This window comes from Grus americana, chromosome 22, assembly GCF_028858705.1.
Source record: "Grus americana isolate bGruAme1 chromosome 22, bGruAme1.mat, whole genome shotgun sequence".
Lineage (NCBI taxonomy): Eukaryota > Metazoa > Chordata > Aves > Gruiformes > Gruidae > Grus > Grus americana.
The window spans coordinates 817,925-844,556 of NC_072873.1; the positions used below are offsets into that span (position 1 = coordinate 817,925).

Sequence of the window (26,632 nt, forward strand, 5' to 3'; positions counted from 1 at the left end):
TTTCTCTCCCTGCTGTTGTAGTTGGGCTTAGAACACTGGGGCTGAGCATGGTTCTCTCCAGAAGATGGAGACAGAGCACTTGAACTGCTGAGCAACACCCAACCAGTACAAAAAAAACCCAAACCCCACACCTCAAAAAAAAAAAAAAAAACAAACCACCCAACAAAACAACCCAAAACCCACACACAAAAAAGAACGAAAACCAAACAAAAACCAACCCAAAAAAAACCCCAACAACTTAATCAGTCCAACAATGTAAACAAAACAGTGTTAGGCTGTGTGTAAGCAATGCAGTTTCCCTGGTTTTGCAGATAAAATGTAGAAGAGTTTCATGGTCTCTGCTGAATAATTCTTTTAGGATACATGAGACAAGCTAAACTAAACTAAGGTGGTACTGGGGACAGGGAGAAATTGTTTTTAATACATTGGCTAGTGTAAGCCATTTTGTGCATTAAGTTGCCTGGCATGGGACTGGCTGTGGCCGTTGTACAGAAACCTGTAAAGTGTTTGCTTTAAAACAGTAAAAGGCATCTGTGTTTCTCCACATGAAACAACTTGGGTATTTGGGAATTTACAACTAATCTGCTAAATTGTGCTATGGAAAGCAGACTCAAGTTGTGTTCCTGTGTGTGAAGAACAACAAGCATTAGATATTTACCTTTGTTCTAATTTTTAACAAGCATAGAAGTTAAATATTTAAGGGTAGCCTCTCAGAATGTACACATTTATCTTGTATGCTGTGTGCAGCCTGCTCCCGTTATTTAAATAGCAGTGGGAATGTAGTGTTCCTGGGAGGTAGGCTAGCCATCGCCTGAGCTGAGCGGTGTTCTTTGTCCCGGAAGTGGGGAGCAAGTAGAAGCTGCCCAGCACTGCTAATTGACTGTTATTTGATTGTAAATTGAGTGGTCACAATGCACTAATGCAGTGGGTAACTAGCGTGAGTATTTTGGGCAGCTGGTATGTTTTGAAGGAGTGGGAAGGGTAAATTGCTCCTAAGGCAACTTTGGAACCCTCCGTACCAGTCCCTACCTGCCATGGTGTCAGAGTTCAGGTCTCTAACAGCAGATGACTAAGGCGGCACATCTCGTTAATAGTTCTTCATGTTAATTCCTTCCTAAATGCATTTATTTAGACTTTGTTAAGCTGGCAGGGGTCAGTGTATTAGAAGGAGAAAGAAAAGCCGTGTGGCTTTAGAGTGCATGTAGAGGGGAAGCCCAAACTCATTGCTGCTGGAGTTGATTGCGGGCAAACCTTTGTAGTGAAGGAGCCTGGGAGTGTTTACTCTGTATTTCTCTTTCTTTTCAAGTCGGCACAGATGAATCCCAAGAGAGCAGCATGACGGATGCAGATGACACACAGCTCCACGCAGTTGAAAGTGATGAATTTTAACCTCCAAAAGCCTGTATCTGAGCTTGAGTGTGACTGGTACTGTTGTGTTCTCCCCTTCCTTCGCATCCTGGGTCTTCACATCACTGAGCCAGCATTGTCATTATTCTCCACTGACACCATGAGTACACCACTTGGACTTAAACTGTACGCAGGGTTAATGGCAGTGCAATATTCAGCTGCTACTGAGTCTGACTGGTTGGCTCTTACACGTTTATGAGAGTGACTGAGAAGGAAATGCTATTTTTGGACTCCCCTCTGCTGGAAAAATATCATGGAAGAAAGACTTGTGGTTTGCTGTAACGAAGCCAGTAGATGTGGGGATAGTACTAATGAAGCAGTGTCTTGTTCTTTTTCCAGAAATGTGTCTTAGTTTGGTTCTTTCTTGGTAAGCAGAGTGCTGAACCTCATTTCCAAGTTCAAGGACAGTGTTGACAAATGCAGGCTGTTAAGACTTTTGCATATTGTAGTGTAACTTAAATGCCAGGGAATGTAAATGACCTTAAAGCTGCAGAGTCTCCAGTGAACAAACAATGCATGTGCTCAGGACTGGGAGCGTGTCAGACTACGTAAAACATCCTGGTGTCCCTACTTAGAGCACAAACTTGCAGGAGTGGAAATGTAGCAGGAGAATCACATTGCTGAATCAAAGCTTTCATGAAATGCTTTCATGTTCTAACCAAGAATTAATTTATTCACCTAGTTTCGGAAAGGTCAGTGTTTACTTTGTACTTCAAAGTCAGCAACACCTTACTTTGTTTTTCATACACCCCTTGACTTGTTCTTCCCCTTTTAAGAATAAAAATTAATAAAGGGCAAAAATCAAGAGAGAAATGTAGAAGCAACCGTAATGTGAAAACCTCAAACCCTTGATCCAGAGTGACTGCATGTTTCTAAGCAGATAGATGGGGAAGACCGTGGAAGCCTTAATACAATCGGAACCTTACAGTCAAACGCATCAAATAATTGTCTAAGATTAGTATCTTTTTTAAAACTGTTTTGTAAAGTATGATCCAAGCAGGATGCAAAAATGCGGAATTACCTGTCTTTCTCCTCTTTTTTTTTTTTTTTTTTAAGTTCCTCTTTAAGATTCTCACTCTAGGAACACTTTCCTCTTCTACAGAGGCTGCTTCTGTGAGAAGAAAGCTATGCCATGTTAACAAGTGCAAAATTACCTTACTCTGTAGCAGCAACTGATGCCCTTTATGCAGTGATGATAAAGAAAGTGTATGATATAACAGTTTTAAAGAGCAATTTATGCATAATAAATTGGGAATGATATAAATTTCATAGCAACATCTTTGTTGTGATCAGTCTTAATTTTTTTATGTATTGGTTTTTAGGGCTCTCTTAGTTACCTTTAGAACTTCTTTTTTTTTTTTTTTTTTTAAATTCTGTCCTTGTCTTACACTTCTTCTGTCACAGCTCCTTGCTGGTCCTGAGCCCCATGGACACCTTTATCATATGAAAAATAATCCGCAAGTGCTGAGCAAAAATATAATTCTCTAGGTTTTGGGGTGGGGTGGTGGGTTTTGGGTTTTTTTTGGAAGTAGGAGGCTAAGCAGTGAAAAATAGGCTTAAACTCCCCTAATAGCTTGAAAAGGAATTTCTAAAATCTGAGGAATGATAATATATTAAAGGAGCTTTGTGCCTCTGCCACGTTCTTCCCATCAGCTTGCGTCTGGAAGGTTGCTGAACTGACCACAAAATCATGATGCGTTTCAGCTGGCTTGAGCGTACCGAACCTTGCACAGCTTTTTGTGGTGATAGATATTCTGGGGCGATTCCCCTTTCCTGACGAGTCCTCCCTGAGTTTCGGCTTTCCCCAGAGCTGATCTGCATCTGCAGTGCTCTGGAGTTACCCGTGTCGGTCCTGACACGGTTTTCCCATCCAGCCGCAGCTTCCCGGTGCATCCCTGCACCTCTGCACCACGTCTAGAGGCAGTACTGGTGCAAAGACCACTAATTAACATGTTAATTGGCTTCATTTTGGTCCCCAACATATTTTTAAAGCAAAAAGCAGACATAAGCAGGTGCCACTCTCGAGTTTTTCCATAACAAATGCTGCTGTTTAACTGGGACTGGAGAGCTGGGAAATTAGGTGGGTATTTTCCCTTTTATTTTGTTCTCTAAAAATTGTTCACAATTTTTAAGTAAAATTTTCACCACCCTGGAAAGAGCTTTTAATTCAGCTGGGATGTTAAAAGGATATTCATGCTTCCTGGGAGGATTTAGTACTTACACCTCTCCCTTGCTTTACATGTACATCATACCTTCAAGTGATTTTTTTCTTTTTTCCCCCCAATAATCTCAAGTAATATTTAGACCGTGCTGCTATTTTACCTTCTAAATAGATACGCAAAATTAGTATTTAACCAGTAAAGTTGTGCTCCCTCTGAAGAGGGGCAGGGAGAAGGATGGCAAGCATGAAGGCACTCTGGCAGCTGGGTTAGAGCAAGTGTGTTCACTGAATGGAATTAGGGAACTGTCATTTTCTTACAACAAAACTATGGAAAAATGCAAAGTGTGGGTGTGGTGTGTACTATTTGCATTGAAACAATGTATTTTGTCTTTCTCTTATTTTTTTTCTTCTTGCTTTTCCTGACTTTTTATTTCAAAAATTGTACAGTCTTAGGAAAAAAAAAGTCTTTTCTGTTAATATATTTGCGATTCATTAAAGGATGTGGAAAATCCAAATAAACTACTTTTAAAAGCAGGCTTATCCCCAGGTCCCTTGGATCAGTGTTGGGATCCATCTTTCCAGAGGTGGGTGAGCGTGGCAGAGCTGGAGGGAGGTTTAAGGATGCTCCTTGGGGTACGTGGGGGCTGTTTTCTGTCCAGTGGGGTCACCCAAGAATCTGTCGCAGGCTGCGAGCGTATTTTCTGGGCTGGAATTTTGGGTGATGTGTGTTGGGGGGCATGCAGCGAGGCTTCCAAAAATGCTTCTGTTTATCATTGACTTGCATCCTGCAGCTCAACAGGACAGTCGATAAGCTCCCAGGTATGGAGTAGATTTTTCTTTTTTGTATTTTTATTTTTTATTCTGCCTTCTGTAGCAGCTCGTTTGTGGCTGCAACTCTTGTCAGCTCAGCAGAGAAAGGATTACAGACCTTGCTAGACTTTCAGACTTGAAGGAAAAACTTGCTAGGAAGGCTGAGGCTCACAGCTGTGTAGAATTCCTCTTGCTGTGTATACGGTCATCTTGGATTAAAGCTTTTAGTGCTCATTTTTGTCTGCTATATTAACCTAATCCAGTAATTTTTTTTGAGAGCCAAGTTTGGCTGTAAAGGTGACACTGAACCCTTTCCTCCACCTAGTTACCTCCCCCCTTTTTTTTTTCCTATCTATCTTTTAATCTTGGATTTTTATGCTTGTACATACAATTGCAATCCCATAGTTAAATTCTCTGTAGCTGACTTCCCGCCCTGCTTTACGCGTGGCAGCGAGTGCCAAGTTATTCTTCCTGTGTCTCGGTTGCGGTTTCTCTGTGTCGGCTCAAATCCGGGTGACTTAGGCTGTACGCTTCCTAGCGGTGAAACGCAGCTTTGTTAATGGTAGGCTGAGCTTTAGATGTCTCTGGAGAAAGGCAAAGCATTAATGAAATTTGACTTGTAAGCTGCAATACTTTGTTCTGTGTCTGAATCACAGCAACGCAGCAAACACTAGGAGTTGTTAGGATCTCGGGATTTCCAGCTTGGGAATGGTGTTGGTCTTTATGAACACCTACAGCTTCTTACTTGTGCGTCATGCTTCATTCGGTGGTTCGTCAGCATCATCTCCCTGTTTTCTGTACCTGTGTCAAAGTTAGTGACTTTATTTGAGCAAGACCTGGTCCAGGAGATGGCACTGGTTTATGTTTTTAAAATAGAGCAGAAGAACAGGGTTCCTAAGCCAGGAAGCCCTGTATTCCTGATCCTCAGAGGAGCGGGGTTTAAAATTATGTTAACACAGAGAATAAGACTTCCTCTGCTTCTTTTGCCTATCTGCTTTTTGAACCGGTATTTGTGGAGCACCTGATTTCTCAGTTTGGGTCCAGCTGCTATATAAACCCTAGGAGATGTTCCTTGCTTTGAAATCCGGCAGCAGCAAGCAGCCGGGGGAGCAGGGACAGGAGGGGACCCGGTCCCTTCCCTGGGGTCGCAGCACCAGACCCAGACAGCAAACGCTTCTCCAGCCTCTGTGTCCTCGCATCCGGCTGGGCAGAGTCATGGAGCAAAGCCACAAACCGGGAATGCCAGACCTGGAACAGCCTGTGGAGGAGGAAACAGGAGAGAGAAGGGTGGAGAAGACTGAGGTGTTGCTGCAGCAGCTACAACAGAGATGTGAGACTGAGAAACGGGGGAGCGGGCACAGCGAGGTGATGTGTAGGAGCTGGGCTGAGTGACCATCCCCTCTCCAGAGCCAACTGTCACATTCACCCAGGATTGGGCCAATTTGGGGCTTTTCTGGGTTTCTCAGGGCTGCAGCAGGAGTGATGCTCATCAGAGCCACCGCCTGTGCCTCTGCAGCCTTGCAGCACGGGCAAACGCAGACACCGATGGCTTCTGCATCCACCGGTGCCCGCGTGTCTTGTCCCTGGCTCTGGCTGCATTTCTGGTCCATCCATTGGGGGCTGGGGGTCCTGCCCCCCCCCCGATGCTCCGACCCATTCTCCTCTGGGACCTGCTCTCCTGGCCCAAACCATTTTATTCAGCCTTAAAGAATAGGAAGGATTTCAAATATCTTAATGGTACCAATAAGGGAAGCATCAGAAACACCTCCCAGATCAGAAAAAAAAACACTTCGAAGGTCAATTCTATCAAAAAAACCCCAGGAAATCACATCCAGAAAGGAGCCACAAGTTCCTTTCCGACAATCTTTACATTCAGATATTTTATCAGTTAAAAATCTCCTGATCCAAAATCCAGCAGTTCATATGTGTGGAACAACAGAAACCCTTTGTTGTCGGGACATTTGGAAAGCGAGCTTAAGAAGACAAGAGGATTAGTTTGCTACTTTCTGCCTCTTTTGGTTTCTCGTGTGTCTCAACAGATTTAGGAAAGGCACTTTCTGGCGGGTCTTTCTCTCTCTCGGACCCATTGCCCTGGGTGAGCAGCACATCTACCGTACTCGCTTTTAAATGCTTCATTAAGGCAATCCGCTGTGTCGCTGGCGATAGTCTGCAGAATACAGCCTTATTCTGGATTTTCCTGGATAACCAGAACGAACAGCTTGGTTGTAACCACTGTATGAAAATCACCTTCCGTGGGGAAGGGGAGGCAGAGGATGGTGTCTGCATGGGAGATGGTGAATACAGCTGCTCTGTCTAGGGCATCTATGAACTTTAAATTAAAAATAGAGGAGTTTGGCTGCTACACTGAGTAGGGCCAGAAGTTCTCACTGTGTCCTCCCTGTGCCAGAAGTGGTGGTGAAAAATTCATTTTGGCCCTAAAGCTGAAAATACCTGCTGAAGAGGAAAAGACCGTATCTAATAACGCAATAACGCGTGCGTGGTAATCCTCTGGCAGAGAAGGAAGCCTCCTGCCCCTCCACGCTGGATGAGTTACCACGTTCAGCAAATCCCACGTAAAGCCTTTGGGCGTAGTGGTGTCTCTCCCTCCATCGGCATCGGCCAGCGGATGGACCTACCTGGACTTTGGGGAGGTGCAGGGGCAAGGAATCACAGCTAAAACCCAACGCTGCTTGGCTTGCCCAAGGAGCCAGGAATGGGAATTTCCTCCTTTGATCCATCCAGCAGAACCCACCGTCGCTCAGTTGGGGATATTTTACGATGGTACAATACACCCCGGGGATTCCTGGGGGTAGCAGGGCATCGAGGATCAGGATGTCGTCTGTGACGTCAATGGATCTGGAGCATCTCAGACGTCCTCTCCACAGCTCCGCTATCCCAAAGGGAAACAGCGACTCTTGTTGCACAGAAGGACCACCAGCGAAAAGCAAAGGAGTTTGTCTCGTTCTCGGCCTGCGGGACGTGGAGTTGTGGCTGTGTGAATTAAACCCAGCCTGTCACTGGGATAAAAGCTAAAAGACAACAACAAAAAAGCAACAGTGGAAGCAACTGACAGAAGAGCTCCGCCGTTGTCTCCCCTCCTGAGCAGGCGGAAGGAGAAGCCAGTGGAAGGGGGTTCCTTGCCTGGGGAAGGAGGTGACGCTGAAGGGACCCCGAGTTCAGCAGCGTGTGGCTCACGAGGGACCCGAGGGGCGCCCGGCCGTGGAGCCACAGCGCGGCTCGGGGCCAGCCCAGGCACGGTCACGGGTGGGGGTGTCACCTGTGGGCCAGGAGCCCTCATCACCTGTGGGCCACAGGCCCAGTGTCACATATGGGACATGGACCCGTGTCACCCGTGGGATATGGGCCCTGTGTCACCCGTGGGATATGGGCCCGGTGCCACCCGCGTGGCGGATGTGCCTCGGTACCTGTGGGACGTGAGCCCCGTGTCGCCCGCGGGTCACGAGTGGCCTGTAGCCTGCGGGACGCCCCGCGTCTCTCGTGGGTCGCGATCCAGTGCCACCTGCGGGGCAGCCGTGCCCCGCCGGACACCCCTCCTCACCCCCGCGCCGCCGCCCCCCTCCCGCCGGTCCCGCGGCCCGGGCGGACCCGTGGCTGCCCCGGGAGGCGGCCCAGCGCCCGGGGCCTCCTGGCCGGGCCGGGCCGGACCTGCGGGGGGGGGGGGGAGGGCGGGAGGGGGCAGAGAGGATTGGGGGGGCGGGGGGCAGCACCGGGCGGGGGGTCCCGGGGGCGCGAAGGGGGGGGTGGGCTGCGGGGTGCGGGGGGTGCCGGGCAGGGGGCGAGCCGCGGCACCGCATCAATCACCGCCCGCCCCGCCCCTCCCGCGCTGACTGACGCGGCGGCGGCCAATGGGACGGGTCCATGCCCCGCGCTCAGCCAATGGGGGCGGGGGAGGGCGGAAGGTCCCCACTTCAAGGCTGGTTGAGCGGCGCAGGTAGGTGCGGGGCGAGGCGCCGCCGGTGCGGGGCGGCTGGGGGGGGGGGGTGGGGGACCGCGCGGGGGGGTGCGGGGCGGGCAGGGAGCGGGGCGGGCAGGGCAGGGAGCGGGGCCCACTGCCCCCCGCCCCCCCACCGCCCGCGGGCAGCGCCAGGCCAAGTCGAGCGCCCCCCCCCCCACCTCCCCGTCGCTGCCGTCCCGCAACTTGGCTGCGGGGGCCGGGCCGCGGCGGGGCTGGGGGGGGGGGCGGCGGCTCCTCCCGCGGCCGCCCGGGGAGTTGGGGACCGGGGCTCGCCGTGGAGGGGGGGTGGGCCGGCCGCAGGGCCCGGGGCGAGCTCCGCCCCGCCGCGCTGCCCGGGGGGGGCCGGGCCGGCTCCGTGCGGAGCGGGGACCCCCCCCCCCCCCGCCCCGGGCCTCCATTTTAGCCTGGGGAGGCGAGGCCGGGCCCGGGGGGCTTCTAGAAGGATCCGGGGGCGGCAGCCTCCGCACCCCCGGCCCGGCCTGCGGGCGCTGCAGGGCCCCGTCCCCGCCGGCCCGGGGCGGGATGGAGGTACGGGGGCTGCGGGGCGGCCCGGGCCCGTTTGTCGCGCAGGCTGTGCCCCCCCCGCCTCAGCTGACAGCCCTTTCTTTCCCCAGGTCTCGGATTTTTCCACCTCCTCAAGTAAATAAATAAGAAACTTGCAGACAGACCTACCAGGCGTCGGCGGAGGCTGGACGGATCCGGAGGCCCTCCCCGCGCCGCCGGCTGAGCGCCTGGACCGCAGGTGGTGAGGATGGGCCTGGCCAAGATGCCCGGCAAGGTACGGTCTCCCCCTCTGCCCGTCTGGCGCGGTCAGGCTGAGCTTTGGGTTTTGCGAACCGCCACACTGGCTGGGTTGGATGTGCCGAGTTGCGTTTGCAGGCGGCGTTTTAGTTTCTGATGGTGCAGGATGAGTCTGGAGCCCTGCATGTAGTTTCTTGGCAAAGACGTAACTTTAAAATGGAGGTTTGGGAACACGGCTGAAAATGTGGGTTCATCCCGTGTGTCCAAGGTGTTTGTCTCTCCAAAACCGTTCCAGTGCCTGTACGTAGTGAAGAGATGCGTAGCCTCCTCTTGAGAGCGGGCGTATGTATTAGCTGGTGTTACCTGTCCTCGTATGCAACACCATTGAGACATCAAGGTATGACTTGCCCAGAAGAAGAAAGATCTCCTTTTTTTTTCCCCTCATATTGTATGCATCCTTAAACCGCAGGTGTACATCAATCAGATCCTTCTTACTTGCTGATATAACCTGGCTTATGTGTGTACTTCTAACATCCAGAGAGTTTTGCGCGTACCTGTCGGAGTAGTCTTGGCTTTGCCCGTGAAAACTGAAGGTCTAAACCTGGGTTTTCATGCTCGCGTTTCCGTGCCTCTGGCTTCGTCAGGTGTGAGGTGGCTGTAGTGCTTCTGGTTCTGGAGCAGAGGGTGCCAGGGTTTGCTGATGCTTCTTCTGAAAAGTCACCTCTTATCTTGCTAATGTTATTACAGGTTAAGAATTGCATCCTAAACGCTTAAGTACAACAGTCAGGTTCTGTGAAGCTGAATAAAACCTAAAGAGAAGCGCTAAAGGGAAGGATATTTCCCTCTTCCTAAATCTACAAGCCAAAGCAGCCTGACTTTAGGCCAATTATGGAGGCTGAATTTATACAAATTCTCTTCTAATGGGAAAACCAAAAATCTTTACCCGATCCTTTCACACTGACCTTAGACAAATCTGCTCTGGTATCTGATCTCCAGTTGGCTAACACAACAGTTAAGGCTCTTATTCTTTGTACACATAATAACAGTTGTTATGTGGGCTTTAAAAAGGAATTAAAGCTCCCTGTTAGAGGTTTTGGGGGTTATCGCTAAATTTCTTGGAAGTCTGTGTTCCTACAGCTCCTGCTGAAACTGGTGGGAAGTCAGCAGATAGCTTCTCCGGGAACTGGTCCTTATTTCCGAAGCGCCTCACGCTGATGTATTGGCTAAATGAGGGTTTAGCCTGTGGCTGCTTGGAGCTTGACACCCGCGTGGGTACTTGTGTAGCCCTCGGGTGTTGTCAGCCCTGCTGTTTCAGTGCGTGTGTCAACTAATGAGGGTCTGTGGCAGTCAACGGTGGTGTTGCTCTGTCTAACAAAATGTTCTGATTCCAAACATGAGCTCTTTAGCCTTGTGCTTCAGTCTGGAAGACTTGGAAGAGTAAAAAAGTAAAATTTAAGAGTGCTTAAGCCATTGTAAGATGGAGAGACAGTGTCATCGTTGTGCTGATGGCTGGGAAAACTGCAGGCAGTGCCCGTGCCATGCAGCCCGGACCTGTGCCTGGCAGCGGGAGAGAGAACCCCGGCTTTGGATTTGGGAGGGTGCAGAAGACACTCGCTTTCTCCAGCGGAGCAGGTCAGGGATGGGTGCGTGGGAGGATAACACCAGGTCCTTCCCGCTTCCCACGAGCTGCGGGAGCCGAGGGGAAGGAGGTGTGCCTGTGGCAGCGGGTCACACGTAAATCTGCTGGAGGGTGTGCAGACCGTCGTCGTGTCGAGCCGTCGTGTCTGCTCTGCATTTTTGCTCAGAGGTGTTGGCTTCTTGGGGTGAGGATCTAGTTGGACCTTGGGTTTTTTGAGCCATATGAGTGTGTCATCTGTTCCTGTGCCAATTGCTTTAAACCTCGGATTTGTACGTATTTGAATGCTGTTGTATCCCACATCCCTGATTTGCGCTCAAACTCTAGTGCCTAATATTGTCACAGTTTGCAATGCTTTTTCATCCTAGAAGAGAGCAACTCCATTACAGCCCTTGAGTTTTATAAAGCTCTTTACCTGCAGCTCCTCAAAGCGGGGGGAGGGAGTGTGTATCGGAGCAGAGGAGCAGGAAAGTCTGCCCGGTCCGTCACATCTGATGGGCGCAGGGAGAAATCTGCAGACTCTGCTGCTCCAAAGCCCTCTGTGCTGTGGTGGTGGTCACAGAAATGGGGGACTGGCTGCTTCATTCCTCTTGCTGCCATTTCCCGGCAGTCGCCTGGGCACCAGTTCTCCTGCGTTAGACTTGTCATAGGAAGTATCGTTAATAAGGAGGGCGTGTAGGGACTTGACTTTTTCCACCTATGATGTCTGATGTTTTCCTGCGTTGCTGAGGGTTTGAAGGCAGGTGGATTTGGCTGCAACTGAGGAACTTGTGTGAAGTCCCAAAACTCGGGGCTCAAGAGTGGCAGATTGTGTTGTCTCTGGAACAGAAGCTCTCGGAGCACAGCTCCCAATCTTGAGATGCTAGATGACTCTTGAGCATGACCAAAAGAGTAAATAATCCGATATCCTGGTTATCAGCTATGTTTCCGTCTGGTTAAACTGCTGCTCCAGTTTGGGATTAAACTGAGTTACAAGCAGCTACCAAAAGAGCGCTAATTTTTTCCCCGAGCCTGGAAATCCAAACAGCAATAGACTTGTTCCAAGTGCCTTACAGCAGCAATAGAAACTAATTCTCCTGTTAGGGGATCTGAGAAGGGCCATGTGAAAAAGAAGACTATAACATGGATTAAAGAACAGAGATTCTTCAAACTAGTGTTAATCTCGCTTGTGGCAGAGGGAGAGCTTTCGCATCCCGGTGCCCGCAGTGACGGGAGGCTGGCCTCCGGAGGTCTCGGGTTTGCTGTTGACTCGTGAAAGGAAGCGTGAGGTGCAGACTTTGGTGCAAGTCAAATCTCTGAAGATGTTCTGTGTGCCTTAGCTGTCGCTTGTGGATAAAGGAAAGTACATCAAGAATTTCCAGCTGCAAGGCGGAGGAAGGGTTGAGTTGTGCAGCAGGTATAAATCCCGCCTCCGCTCAGCGCCGTGCTGCTGGCAGCATACCCATGCTGGTTACCAGTTGCTGAGTTCCTGACTAATTCTTCTAACTTCTATTTACACGAAAACTCCTTAATCTATCTGTCTGCCGTACAGTGGGACTGAACGTTACTCCTAGCAGTGGGAACACAAGTGTGAAGTGTCTGTGCTGTAACTATACAAACTCCCTGAGGTGTATTTCAGTGTTGAGATTTGAAAGGCTTGTCCCCTAAAACTCGATTAGCCTATGTCTCGTGGTTTTATAAGATGTGGGCTTTTACGTGGTTAGTGCAGGATCGCATTTCCCTCTGCTTCCCTTTAACTTTTTTTTTCCCCTTCTCCTCTCCCATGATGTAACTATCCATAACCTGAAATGGAAGGAATGCAACTTTTTAAAAGTGTGCTATCACCTTCCTTATTCTTCTTTTAATTTGTAATTTATTTTACTGCTTGCATCATTAAATGTCCGTAGTCATATAGTGTACTCTGCACAAAGCATACTGATTTCCATAAAGAAGTATTGCCTTAATTCCTGCCATCACGGTGTTTCTTAAGCAAATACCCAAGAAAGCTGATGGGATCTGAGGCTTACTCTTGCACCTCCCATGCAGCTTTATATACGTGTTTTGGATGGATCTAAGCCAACACGATAGTATTGTTGGCAATTCATGGGCACCTGTGTGAACCAGGGTTATAACTAAATGTAGATTTGGGTGCTTTACGTTCTGCAAGTTGATAAAACCTGGCTGTCGGTCCCCAGCTGGACTAAGCTTTAAAAATTCAGGGTGCTTTACTGAGAGTACTCAGCCTGCTGTTTTTCTTCGGAAAGTACTTCACTCTGTTCCCCAAACTGGTACAAATAGAAGTTCCCATGAGGACTTTGGGAAGTCCGGCTCTTCTGTACAATGTGCATCGATCCGATGCAACAGTACGGCATATTCGAATACTTTTTGGCATGACGAGACCAACATCTTTGGCAGAGATTCAAAAATACAGTGATGAAATTCATTTGTTACCTTTGTTAAATAGTCTTACATTCCCAGCCTCTCATCCCTATGGAAACCAGAGAAATATATTTTGCAGTCGAAACCATAACTGATTCAAAATAGCTTATCATTATGTCATACTAACAAATGCCCCTTAAGGTCACAGCAGGTTAAAATTGTTTGCCGCCTAGCCTGGGTGACAATAGAGCTGTGACCCTGAGAGGAACCGATGCTCTATAGAGTAGACTCTCCAATATGAGAATAAGCAATGCATGTTGTCCTTGAAATTATGAATCTCCATATCCAATGGCTTGATCTAAATCATCAAGGGGGTTTTCAAACGAGCAGTGTTACTTATGTGGATCACTTGGCTTTTTTTAGTGAGTAGTATATTAATTTCCTGTTTATATCAAGCAAACTAAAACTTAATCTATCGATCTAGGAGTCCCCAAGGAAGATCCAGGTTTGTAGCTCGACCTAAGGATAGGTTAGTAGAAGCTCTACCAGCCTCTGTGCTAGTTACCTTGAAGTGGCTCTACTTTCTGGTTTTTAAGGACTTTGCTCTTTTTCTTTCCTTATTAGTGAACATTTTCAGAATGGCTGGCTGGGACGTGCTGTGTCTGTCTCAGCTAAGGAGTGCCTTTCTTAACGTCACCGGACGCTTTCTCTGATGTTGAAGAAGAATAGCAGAAGAACAATGATCGCTGCAAAGGTCTCTTCTTGTTGCAACAGCTTATCTCTATTTAGCTTTAAACCAGATGAGTCTTGCGTCTTCTGAAGCTGCTGCAGCCACTGGCATTTGCGTTTGCTGCTTTTTGTTAGGATATCTAATGAGGTTGCCAATGAAGATGCAAAAGCTGCGGTTGTATCTGTAGGGAGTCTCATCGCTGTGTTCTGTGGTGGTCGTTGCCTTTCCTACCTTTTGGATGTTTCTCAAACCGATCTAGCATCTTTGCATGCTCAAAAGTCTCCCTTCATGTGCTCTAGCATGTTTAATATATGTACAACTATGCATATGCTTACTGTATAGAGGCTTACATTTCTGAGGCAGGTACAATCAAAGCAAGTCATGAGGATTAATAGGTAGAGGGAATGAGTGTGTGTGGGAAAGACAAGGTAATGATCGGGTACGAGCAGTTGGGTACATAACACTCACTATATATTGAACCCTGCGGTTTGTGTGTTCTTGATGCTTTGCGGAAGAGGAGGACTTCAAAGAAAGATTTAAAGGATGATGCTGTAAAAATGTGAATTCACTGGGGAAAGCTCCTCTTGTTCATGCAGGGCATCTCAAGAGTAGCAACGAGGCCGTGTGAGGGGCTCATGGGCGAGGGGGGCTGGTGCAGGAGTAGCTAGGTGACCCGGAGGAGATGTTGTGGCGCTACTTGGAATGGAAAATGGAGACTGGAAGGGCTATAAAAAGGTATGTGTCAGAGGCCAAAGTTGTATTATCTTAGACCGCACAGCAGTTTTTGCTACCTCATCTCCAGATCGGGTTGAATGATGAAAGCTGTAGATTTGTCTGTGCTGCAGGAAGATCCAGATCTGTACCAGACTGTCAAGCTAGAGATCTCAGCTCGTGGTTAGTCTTGCCTCAATTAGCAGAAAATTCTGCAGTGCAAAATGAACAAAAGATTAGAAACTTCATTGCACAGGAATTTCTTTTAACTTCCTCCACAACAGATTGCCCTCCCTCTTCTGTTCCAGTATAAAAATGCATTTGTTGTGACTTCTGCTTTTTAGCTGGACTGAATTCAAGGTAGATTTAAAAAAAATAAATCAGAGGTACGTATGCTGTTGTAGAGTCCCCTGTCCTGGCTTCCTAAAGAGCTGCCTGAGTGTGGTGAAGAGAAACAGATCAGGAGAAAGCACGAAGCTGCTGTCTGAGTTCATCATGTCTTTCAGAAACAGTATTTCTGTTACCCTTAAGAATAGAATATATTCTCCGCGTGACCCGGTTCTTTGCTGGATATGGGGTTGCTGATAACACACTGTCCTGATGTCCTCCTTGGCACCGTTTCATCATTGACTTAAAGCCCAGTTCAAGGTCTCTAGACTCATTTTTCAAGGTACTGCATGAAATTGCAGAGACTGGGTGACTGGTGCATTGGGACGGGGACTGTCCATCTGGGAGGGGGGGACTGCGACTGCAAGGGACAGCGTGCACAGGAGCAGAGCTGGGTGTCTGCAGCTCCCTGCTAGGGCATGGAAACCAGCACTGGTCTCTCTGCTGTCCTTAGTTGGACATTTTTCTTGAAAAACCCTGAAGAATGAGCTAAGTTTTGAGCATTTGCATTGGTCAGCAGAGACACAGTTGGTATCTGGCCTCTGGGGTGGTTTTGGCCACGAGTGTAGGCGGCCAAACAAGCCTTTAGAAAAAATGATGAAATATGTTGCCCATGGATTTCCTGACCCCAAAAAATCAGCTGTAGTGACAGTTCCATGGTGTAATTTGTTAAGCAATGTAGTGGATTTTAAAGAGCAGTAGTAGTATCTTGACTCTGTATCTCCAAATCCTTTTTAAAGGAGGGGAGCTTTGCTTTTTCCCTTGTGTGGTGGTGGGATTTGAAGCAAGAGGAGGAAAGAAACTTGTCTATGTGTGCTGCATAATCCAGATCAGCATTGCCCATACTGGCTACAGAACAGTATTCATAGGTTTTACCTAATTCTGCAGTTGAGACACTACAACTTTTATTTTTTTTGCTCTAAACCCGACTCCCTAGGGCAAGTACTTCTCTCTGACGGCATATAACAGCATGCACTGCTGTAGCTTTTTTCCCTTTGCGGACAAATTACGGTATAAAGCACTTTTTTTTTTTTTTTTTTTTTTTATTGGCATAACTGCATTCCCACTGTAGAGGCAGCATAGCTATAGTGAGGGGAAAGCAGTGTGCTGGCTGCAATAGATACCAACTCAAAATCGACACGTACACCCGCCTGAGCGGGGAGAGTGCTTTTGCCCGGCAGCAATATTGAGCGGGTTTGTGGCACCCGAGCGCGTCGGCTGGGGGACAGAGCAGCGTCACCCTCGTGCGAATGGCAAAACTGAAGGTCAAAGAGGTGAAATGGGTTCTGCAGTCCCAAACGAATTCCTTCCCCGCTCCGCTGCCTCTCGGTGGGTCCTGCGCACGTAGCGCGATGGAGTTTGTGGAGGAGGGGGAGACGGTGACCTTACGGTGGTACGAGAAACCCTCTGCTCGGCTGCAGATCCCCGCGTCTCCCCACGGCGTTTGCTAAAGAGCCTTTTCGTGGCCCTTGGAGGCAGGGGCTGCGGATCCCGGCGTGCAGAGCTGCTGGGAGCCCCGGAGGCGCAGGAGGACGCCCGGCCCGGGCTGTGTTTTGCAGTAACGCCTCCCAAGGCTGTGCTGGCTTTGGGGGGGTTAAATGGAATGTTTAGGCAGATATTTCTGAGAATAAAGCTGCTAAGGCTGGCAGGGGCAATGCGAAGCGAGCCAGTAAAAAGCTCCTGGGGCTGCAGGTGGAGATGGAAGAGCAAGACGTGTTGTTTTGGGGAGAAACCAGTTAAAACGGTGAAAGTTTTTCTGCAGGGAGCGGGCTTTGGAGGGAAAAACGGGAAGTGTTGGGGGTTTTTGGGGGGATGCTTAAAACAGTGAACGATTCCGCAGGGAGCGGGCCCGGCCCCCCCCCGTCCTGCGCTGGCGGGGCGGGGGCGCTGCGGAGGGGGGGGGGGCACCGGGACCCCGCGCAGCCGGCGGCACGTGGCGGGTGCCGGACTACATCTCCCGGCATGCCCCGCGCGCCGCTGCGGAACCCTGCCCTTGAGCGGGGCCGGACGCGCCTGCGCGCTGCGGGGCCGGGCGCCCCCTGGCGGGCAGCAGCAGGAAGCAGCCGCCCGCAGCGGCGTACGCGGCGGCCGGACAATAGGCGGCGGGTCCGCCCCGCCCCCGGCCGCCCCCCCCGTGTCGTGTCGTGTCGTGTCGTGTCCCGTTCCCCCACCCCCGGCAGCGCCGGGCGCCCCTCCCGCACTGCAGCTCCTCCGCGCGGCGGGCGCCCGGCGCTGCGGCGGCGCGAGCTCGGCGGGGCCCCCTGGCTGCGGGCGGGCGGCGGGCGCAGTGCGCGCGGCGGCCGGCGAGGGCGCTGTGGCGTCCCCCCTCCTCCTCCTCCTCCTCCTCCCCCCCCCGGTGCATTCTCCGGCTGACGGGAGGGGGAGGGCAGAGAAGGAGCCCGGCCGCCATTTTCCGAGCCGCGCCGCCGCCGCGCTCGCCCGGAGCGGGGGGGAGCGGGGGGAGAAGAAAAGCGCCGCAGCGCCCGCTCCGCCGCGCCCCGCCGCCCGCCGGGCCCGCCCCGCCGCCGCCGCCCAGCGCTCCGAGCCGGGGGTGGGGGGGGCCGCTCCCCACCCCCCACCCCCCTTCGCCCGCCCCAGCCCGGACTGCGGCCGCCGCTCTGCGCCCGCCGAGGGAGACGGGCGAGCCCATCCCCCCTGCCGCCGGGGCGGGCCCGAGCGGGCGGGGGGGGCTCCGGGGCTGCGGCCGGGGCTGGCGGCGCCCGCCCCGGTTGCGGCGCCGCGGCTGCCCCTCGGCCGGGGCGTGTTTGCAAACTGCGCCCATTTTGTGGGGGGCCGAGCCCGCCCGGACCGCGCTCGCCGCTCGTCACGTGGTAGGTGCCGCTCGCCCCGCGCCGCTCCGCGCCCGCCGCCCCGCGCCTCCCCCGCCGCCCCTTTGTTAGCGCCGCCGCGCCCCGCCGGGCCCCGCTGCGGGGCGGCCGCCGCGCCCCAACTTCTCCGCCCGGCGGGAGGCGGCTCCCCCGCCACCCCATCCCCCCCTCCCTTCCCGGTGCCGGGGAAAGTGCGGGGGGTCGCGGCGGGGGAACCGGGGGCGGGCTGACCCGCCGGCCCGCTTCTCTTCCTCTTCCCCCCCCCCCCCCCGCCCCCGGTGCTGCGGCTCCCTCGGGCGGGGTGTGGGGCGGGGGAGGGGGGGGGGGGCAATGGCGCCACTTTAAATTGAAATCCCCGGCCCGGAGGCGCCCGGGTGGGCGGCGGGGTCCCGCCGGGCCGGGGCCCCTCACGTGGCCGGCGGCACCGCGGCGGCGGATCCCGGCCCCGCTCCCCCCGGGGAGGGAAAGGGGCGGGGGGGGGGGGGGGAAATCACCGTTCGCGAACCGGGGTGGGGACGGGGGGGCACACGCGAAGTTTTAAAAGTCAACAGAAAAAAAAAAAAATTAAATTGCATAACCTCTGTCTTGCAAAACGCGTGGAGGGGAGCGGCTGCTCCGTCCCCAAATCCGCCTGGAAAATATTAGCGTAGCGGTCCCCGGTAATCCCGGCGCCCCGGTGGGCTCCCGGCGCTGTCACCGGTCCTGCGTGCGGGAGCCGTGGATGTGTCACAGAGCGCTTTCCCCTTCTCGGGGGGTATACAATAGCGTAATTTTTCATGTGGGTTTGAGCCGCTAAGCCATTTTCCTGTATTTACTGTCTGGCAGCTTATTTTTATTTTATTTTTTTATTTTTCAAACCGGCCCCGTCGAGCCAGAATTATTTTTCTCAAAACAAGCTGGAAGAGCACGGCTATCCTGAAAGGCTTTCCGTGATTGGTACGTGTGTTTACTTCCATCGCAGGATTAGCATCTTCCAGTGCTTGATTACAGAGAAATTTGCCTCCTTTTGGGTATAAATGAGGGTCGCGTAAAAGGAAGAATACAGCGGCCAAATTATTGGAAAATAGCCTTATCTCCTACAAAATAACCCAGACTTTCCTTACAAACTGAGGTGTCATCTCTCCGCTCATTAAATTTGTGTACAGGTGGATCAAAACGCAGGCACTACATAGATTATATTGCCTGTTATGTAAAATGCACTTGAATGACAAACTGTAGTTTTCCATGAAACCGGTCAGGATATGGGAGGAACTGCAGGGTTGGTTTTTTTTTTTTTATTTGTTTTGACTGACCATTATATTTTGAACTGGTTTGGGCCATGTCTGTGTTCACGGTTACATCATGTCATGTGTTGTGTACAGTGTGATTTTTTTTTTTTTTTGTCCCTCTAAAAATAAGGCGAGGTAAAATCTCATTTCTCAGAGGTAGGAAAGTAGGAGAGTACTTCAGCCGTGGTACGGTCCTGCTGACGATGGGGATATAAAACACGGGGGGGGGGGCAGTTAAGGTGTTACGTGTGTGTATGTGTGACTAAACCTCCACCGTAGTTATGAATCCCGGGATCTGTTTGTCTATCAGCGTTTTCTCTTTAAAACCGTATTTGTCCTTTTTATAGCCTTTGTTTTCGTGGAGGAACCTCTGATGCTCTTTCCCTGCTTTAGCGTAGTCCTCTTGAATTTTCATTCTGGCACGGGTACCAACACTGTTCAATCTGAATCTATTATTTCTTTAATTGAGAAACCAGCAGCCTTTTAAATCGGCAAAGGGCCGGATGAAGCAGAGCCGACCCGGGGCAGTAAAGGCGAAGCTAGGGAAACCCCCGGCCCGCTGATGGACCAGGAGCCCGGGGCAGCTCGGTTTTTCCTTCCCGCGGTGTCCGCTGTCGGCCACCGTCAGAAACGAGATATGGGCGGCATGTTTTTTTGGCGCGGGAGGGATGGGGATGGTTGTTTTCTGTAGCCACACTGCCAAGGTAGCACAGCTGCGTGGGGCTTAATGGATTGATATGCTGCAGGAGCAGTTAATTGTGGAACTCGGTTGTGATACTGTTATAGCTGATTTGTAATGATTTAGCAATGGGGATGACTTGTGTTCCCTCTTCAGAGGTGATAAAGCAGCAGATGACCAGGCAGATGTGGGTGTGTGTTTCTCTTGTGCTCCCCCCCCCCCCCCCCCAGCTTTTTTTTTTTAATGCTGTATTTGAGTCTCATTTGCTCTCAGAGATCATCCGGTAACTGGAGAACTGGTGAAATTCTGACATCATGCAAGCCAGGAGTGAAAACTGAGCAGTTCTTTGACCAAAGTCACTTCCTTTTGCCCTGTTTATAACTGTGTTTTTGTGAACGCAACTGCCGTTATCTAATGAACACTCCGAACAAAGACTGTCTCTGGAGTTTCAGCACTCCACCCTTTTTCTGCTCAGGCACCGGGTGGTGCGTGTCCTTAGGAACCTCAAAAGACTTTTCCAGGGAGGATAAGAATGTATAGTGAAGTAAAGATAAGGCCTGAGGACTTCTTAGCTCCTACCAAGGCAGGGGAGGGGTAGAGCTTCGGGAGGGGGAAGAAAGGGCGAGCAGCACATATCTTGATTTGTGGCCTGCCCCCGCTCCCCCTTCCATGTAATTTCCCTTTCTGGAAAATTACATTTTTCTGGAACTATTTTTTGAGAGTAGGTCAATAATATATCTGCCCCATCCCATTTAACAGCACCTGATTTTGCATTTTTTTGTTGGGGGTTTTTTTTTTTTTTTGACTGTGTGGGAAACAGGTGGGCCAACTTATGCCTAAATGGAAATTTAATTCAGTGGAAGTGTCTCAGGTGGATCACATACTGATTAGACCAAATAATAAGTAAGCTCTGCACATGTGCCTCTGTTCAAAGTGTTTACAGTTTCATTAAAAAGAGCCTCTTCGTGTTTGGGCAGTCAGAACGGCAGGTGATCTGAGAAGCACCGTTTCCGTTTGCTGCATTTTATAAATACCGTGTCCCTGCTCATAACTTCCAGGAATACAATGGCTATCTGGAATGAAAAGCAGCAAAGATTTCAGCGAGAATCCTTCCCAGCCTTGGAAATAGCAGCTTAGCTGCGTCTTCAAGGATGCAGTTTTGTGTAACAGATTGTTTAAAGTGGAATAAAGGCTTTCTGTTTCTTCTCAGCTGGGCAAGGAGTTGTCATACTCAAATCAGCAAGAGTCCTGGTGATGCAGGACTTGAGTAAACATAATTCCATTAAACCCCGCGCGTGTCCTGGGCCTGAGTGCAGACCCGTGTTTTTGGAAGAAGATAGCTTGTATAAGTTGCTGTTCAGGTTTCAGAGAAAGTTAGAAAATAAGTACGTGTCCCCCCCCGGTGAATCGCTGTTAGCAGCCGACTGCCAAAGCATAACTCAGTTTAGAGAATGAGACAAATGGCGAAATGGGATATGCTAATAGCTGTGAAGACTTAATTCTGGAGGACAGAGTTCTGACAGTGCGGTATCTGAATTTAATGACAAGGCTGTGCTGTTTATCTAATGAAACGGGGGAAAAGGATAACAAAATCGCATCTGAAGAGAGGAAATGGGAGTAGCTGTCGGCCTGAACGGGCCGCATCTTCATCTGTTCCTTAGTTAAGCTCTTGCTGCAAAGTTAGTTTTTGCAGATTTGGTGGAAATACAAGTGTTTAAAAAAACCTAGCTATTTAAAAAAAAAGTTTAATGGAAATACATACTTCTGTATCGGGAGCTGCTTCGGGCCTCAGAGACTTTAACAGAAGATGGACCTTAAAGATTTCTCCTTTTCAGCTCTATCGAACGTTAGGAGTCCTCTCTCTGAAATCTTTATAACTTCCTGTTGAGGTCTGCAGCGACAGAGGATATGGTGGGAAAGGTTACCGTGAAGTTGCCTTGCACTAAATGAGAAACAGCAACAGTTCAGGCTGTAATTAGGGCCTGTAAAAAGGAACCTGCGATGTGTGATTGAACATCACCTTCTATTAAACGAGTATCTCTGTTCTGGAGTTCATGTCATCTTGTTTTTAGTTGCTGTCATGGCAGTCTTTGTGGATTGTTCTCTCTCCTCTGAGATGTGAGGAGCAATAAAAGCTGAGATCTGCAGTTAGCTGAGCATACGCGTCCTGGAGAACTGTGTTATGAACTCCATTCAAAATAAGGTATTTCAACTCGGCTGGAGATGAGTCTACCAGATTGGGCAGGGATCTAGTGATTGGAGATGCTTAATTCTGCTCCTCTCCATTCTGTTTTTTCCTCTCAAGGACATGGCCAGTTAACGCACAGCACTCTTAAAAGACTATTTGTAGTGACAGTCTATGCTTTGTTCTAAAATATGAAGTATTAAGTATATTAAGGTGGTGTATATTAAGGTGGTGCCTTAATTTACAGGGCGGAGGGGGGGTTAAAAGTTTTGGTAACAATCATATGCTTTTGAGCAAAGGTTAGTATGACCGCACCTAGTGAATGAAAATGTGTCTTTAAAATTAAAAGGCAATTCTGTGTTTTGTTTAACTTGCTCCCTGAGTCCCGAGTTCAGGTTTTCATATTTCCTGGGCAACTTGCCCAGATTATGCGAAAGAAAAACAAAATCTCTCTGATACTGGATGGGGGGAGACCCAGATTTCACAATTAAAAGCTTTTTTCTTTTTTCTTTTGTTTCTGACAGGCTGCTTCTTTCTGCAAATGCCCCATTCTTGTTTTTTAAACCACATTTCTTTTTATTTGCCTGTAAACAGCAACTTTGTTCTGAAGAGTAACTTAACAGCAATGGGTATTTTTATCTTCATTTTCCAAGTGAAGGCATTCTTGCTTGTAATTATTCAACTTTCCAGACTCTTGATTGGGGAGATGATGGTTAGTCTTGTTTGTGGCTTTTGTTTTTCTTTCTGACATCATATTGATAAAACCTTCTCTACCTCAGATTATGCAATTGATTTTGTTTATTTATATCCAGTGAGAATTCACAGGCATAAGAAAAAATTGTTCTTGAAGGAAGAGGCCTCACATTGCTGTTTAGAGTTGACCAAAGACTCTGCCGCTTGTGCGGACCAGCAAGTGGAAACAGCAGCTTTTATTTTCATCTTGAGGGCTTCTGGTTGGAAACAAAGGCTAGAAAAGTGGAGCCTAGTAGTATCTTTATTTGTTCCAATACATAAGTACCATTCCCTGGCATGTTCTTAGGTGGGAGTCTGTAGTGCTAATATATGTGGAAGGTACTCGTGTACTTGTATTGTAAAAATCTGTGGTTCTTATGTATGTTCTTAACCTTTTTTTCATTAATATATTTTTTTAAAAAAAGCCTGTTTCCCAAATGTAGGTCATTATAAGCATACAGTCTGCCAAACCGCACGTGTTAGCAGGCTTATCAATAAGTTTATCGTCCTGCACTTGCTGTTCACGTTTCCTTAATTAAAGCTTTGAGAGTTACTTCTCATGTAAATCTCCTTCTAAATTGGTAAACATCTGTCTTACAACTATAAAATGTTGAAAGGTGATAACAAAAGGCATGTAGAGGATGTGTTAAGCATAATAGGTATAACTTTTGGTAGATGTATGTTTTTGATGTGGAAAAATATTTCTAGGGCTCAGGATGTTAGCTTGTGTGGTGAGTACCTGCATTTTAACTTGTTCTGACTGCTGAGGTTAGAAGCATAGATGATGTAGTTCAGTTGCAAAATGAAGTGTATAGGGATTTTATTCTAGCAAATTTGGGGGTTTTTTGTGTTTTGGTTGTTTAGGTTTTTTTTCTCTAGCAGATATTTGTAACCACACAAATTCAAGAGTTGGCTGCACTCTTGATTTGTAGTGGGGGAGGAGAAGGGAAGTGGGAATTGGTATAATATTCACTTCCTTCAGGGTAGCTTTGCCTTTAGTGCTTCTAGTGCAACAGCACCTTCATGTACGTATGTATCCTCTGCGAAACCCGTGTGTTGGGTAGGACGGAGCTTTGGAGGTGAAGGACTTTGCAGGCGGTTGTGTAGTCAGTTAGGGGGAGGCTTGCATCTAACAGAGCTTTTGTCCTTTGCGTGTGTGTTGAACTTAAGTCTTTGCATGACCACCTATAACCTGCTCTGTCTTCATTTCTTGTGCAAGTTGTAGGAAAAAGGGAATGCGCCCAGGTGGGTTTGGGCAAGTGCCTCGTAGGAGGAGATCTGGGGAAGTAAGGAGGCCTCGCAGCAACTATAAAGAGCGGTCCCGGTGTGGTTTGGCACGTGATGAAACTGGACAGTATGTGCAGGAATTCGGATAGAATGTCAAGGCTTTAAACTGTAATTCAGGGAATATAAATACGCAAGGTAGATGTGTGTGTCACCAAGAGGTTCTGGGAGGACTGAAGGCAGAGGTAGTGTAGCCAGGGCTTGGTGGCCCAAAGGTGGCCATGGAGGGGGACTCGTGTCTGCGAGGAGACCTGCTGGTGGGAGGGCATGGAGAGCCCTTTGGGAGAGAAACTGGAATGAGTATTTAGATGGGTGTGCAGAGGAGAGGCTATTGATACCTACCTTTCCTGATCTTCTCATGAACCTCGTTCTAAGCAGAGGTGCTCAGTTTTTCCCCCTGAAACTCTTGTCACAAAGATTTCAAAAAGCAAAAAACTTCCCATGTTCATTTTGGGCTTATTTTCTGAAGTGTTGCACAAAATCATGTGCTCAGATACCCAGTTCTCCTTTCAAGGTCTGCTTGTAAAATTGGGTTTTAAAAGCAGCTGGTCTTGAATAAGTACGCTGAAGGGTTGTTTCCAGGGGTGTTGTGACCGATAGCCACTCCGGGGTGTAGCGTGGCTGGGCGCGTTCCTCGTGCCTCTTCTACGTCCCACCGTTGCCTCGGCCCTGTTCCTGCTCTTCCCTCTGCTCCGTGTTTAAAAAGCAGCAGGAGTTTGAATGTTGGTGTAGTTGATGTGGAATTGTGGGCGAGGCCACCAGAGAAGGCCTGGTGACTTTCCTCCCTCGGTGGCCTCGCGCGCACTCGGGAAGCGGGGAAGATGGGCAAGTTACCATTACCCTGTTTTTACCTGCTTACTGGAGCCTTTCATCTTCCTCTGTTAATTAATGCTAACTGCTCTGGCAGTGCTCTAGTTTTAAAGTGAAAATCAAGAACGTGCCTGTGGATTTTGAGTATTCTTTTAAGCCATGCTGCAAATGCCACGTTGCCCTTCCAGAAGAAGCTCCGTTTGGATCTTCCCAAGTGAAGTCCAGCACGAGGTGTCATGCTGGACACCTGGCTGTTGAAGGCAGGGCTGGAGCTTGTACTGCAGCACATATGCTGCGATGGTGGAACTGGAGTGGTAATCCAGTTATTTTGAGAGTTCTCTACCAGCACGGCTTCTGCGGGAGAAGGCTCTTGGTCACGTCAACTCAAGTGCTGGGAGTTGTAGACCCTTGGTGGAGAAACAAAAAAAAAAAAGGGGGGAGACCTGTGGGTGCTCACATCAATCTACTAATATTGATGGGTGATAGCAGTTTGGGTAGAACTTGCCTGCATAGTTTGAATCCCAGAGGCAGGCCAAAGATTCAGGATAATTGGAATTACTGACAGAATTCTCAGAGTGCTCTGAAAGTTCTTCAGACTGTGTACGTGTGAATGACCTTTCCTTTTCTTTATTCCTCCTTCCTGTGGTCACCTCAGAGATGCTTTACTGCCTTCCTCCCTCCATTTCCCTGTTAGGAAGAAATTACTGATACTGTAATATACTTTAATAACAACCAAAACTTATAAACAGAAGGTGGGAACATGCTTACAAATGTCCGTGATGTTTTTTCCAAGGATTGTTTGTAAGAGTGGAGATCTAATTCAGTGTTAGAAAACCCAGTGCTGTTTAGCATGCAGATAGTTTATAAGGACTTAAATAAAATAAAACAAAATACACCCAATAACTTTTGGAGGTCATCTTTAAGCTACTGGAACAAAGCATTATTCTTAAGGGAGGCTTTCTGAGCTTCCAAAGTATTTTAAGTGCTGTCCACCCAACTAAAAGTGAAGCCAGGGAGGGTCCCAGTAGCTTAGTAGGAGGATTTTCTTTTTAAAGTGATTTTGCTAACCCGGAGGAAAAGGCAGTATGAAAGTTTTGCTTCTGTTTTCTACTTCTGTTAATTTAACTGAAGTTGGTGACCTACAAATTTGCTCTAAAATACTCTTCAGCTTAGGTAAACTTCTAAATGGCTGCAGTGTAGTGCAAATACGTTCATAAGGAACCATTGCATTCAGCACCAAATGTAGGTTTTTCTGCTTTTTTTGCAGCATGGGTATTTCCAGAGCTGCTCTCGGTATCTTGCAACACTGTGGTGGTAATTGTGGTGAAGAGCACAATTCCTTTGGAAGACAGACCAGCGCGTTTCTGCAGAGCACCCGTTAAGAATAGTCGTTCCAAGTGTACGTGTCTCTAGTGAAGGTCTTGGTAGGAGACTGGAGCGGGGGAAGTCCTTTATTCTGAGCATCTTCCTCCCTCCTCTCCCAAGGGCGTTTCAGCCACAAGCGGAAAGTTCCCTGCAAGTTCCCTTTTTTGCTTTCCTCACTGAATAGTCATGTTCAGTCTTTATTTATGGACCCAAATGGTGACTAAAAGCCATTTTCAGTGAGCGTGCAGTAAAGCTTTAGGCACGCGGTATCCTTTTTTCAGTAAGGACGAGGTATAGTTCATTACAAAATGGTCTGGGTCCTGTCAACAGGGCACTTCTGAAGTCTGAACTCACCTCTAGAGTCTCTGTCCTTCTGTCACCATAGCTTCATTTATTTTTTTTATCAGTCCTTCTGTGAGTGTATCCTTTCTTCCTCTGTCACCTAACTGGGTTTGGCAAGAGGGTTAGTTAGCGAGACTGCAGATGCTCTGAATTGTAGAGGCAGTGAGGGACCTGCCAGTTGGCCAACAGATGTGCTCGTTGGAAACCAGAGCAAATAACTGA

At 49.2% G+C, this 26,632-nt stretch overlaps 2 protein-coding genes across 10 annotated transcripts in view; both read left to right on the plus strand.

The window, feature by feature from the left end:
- The window catches only part of CDC27 (cell division cycle 27), a 31,778-nt gene extending 27,676 nt beyond the window's left edge, over window positions 1-4,102 (plus strand). For all 5 annotated transcript variants that reach the window (XM_054801197.1, XM_054801198.1, XM_054801199.1 and 2 more), the window contains exon 19: window positions 1,307-4,102. In XM_054801197.1, coding sequence (XP_054657172.1) covers window positions 1,307-1,389 — 83 coding nt within the window. In that variant the 3' untranslated portion in view covers window positions 1,390-4,102. The remainder of the gene's footprint in view (window positions 1-1,306) is intronic.
- A 4,202-nt stretch (window positions 4,103-8,304) lies between these two features.
- The window catches only part of KANSL1 (KAT8 regulatory NSL complex subunit 1), a 100,736-nt gene continuing 82,408 nt past the window's right edge, over window positions 8,305-26,632 (plus strand). For 4 of the 5 annotated variants that reach the window (XM_054801176.1, XM_054801179.1, XM_054801178.1 and 1 more), the window contains exon 1: window positions 17,315-17,748. The gene's annotated coding sequence lies outside the window, so the exon portion shown is untranslated. Of the gene's footprint in view, window positions 8,331-8,968; window positions 9,133-17,314; window positions 17,749-26,632 lie in introns of those variants that run through there. The other variant, XM_054801177.1, reaches the window with a different exon arrangement.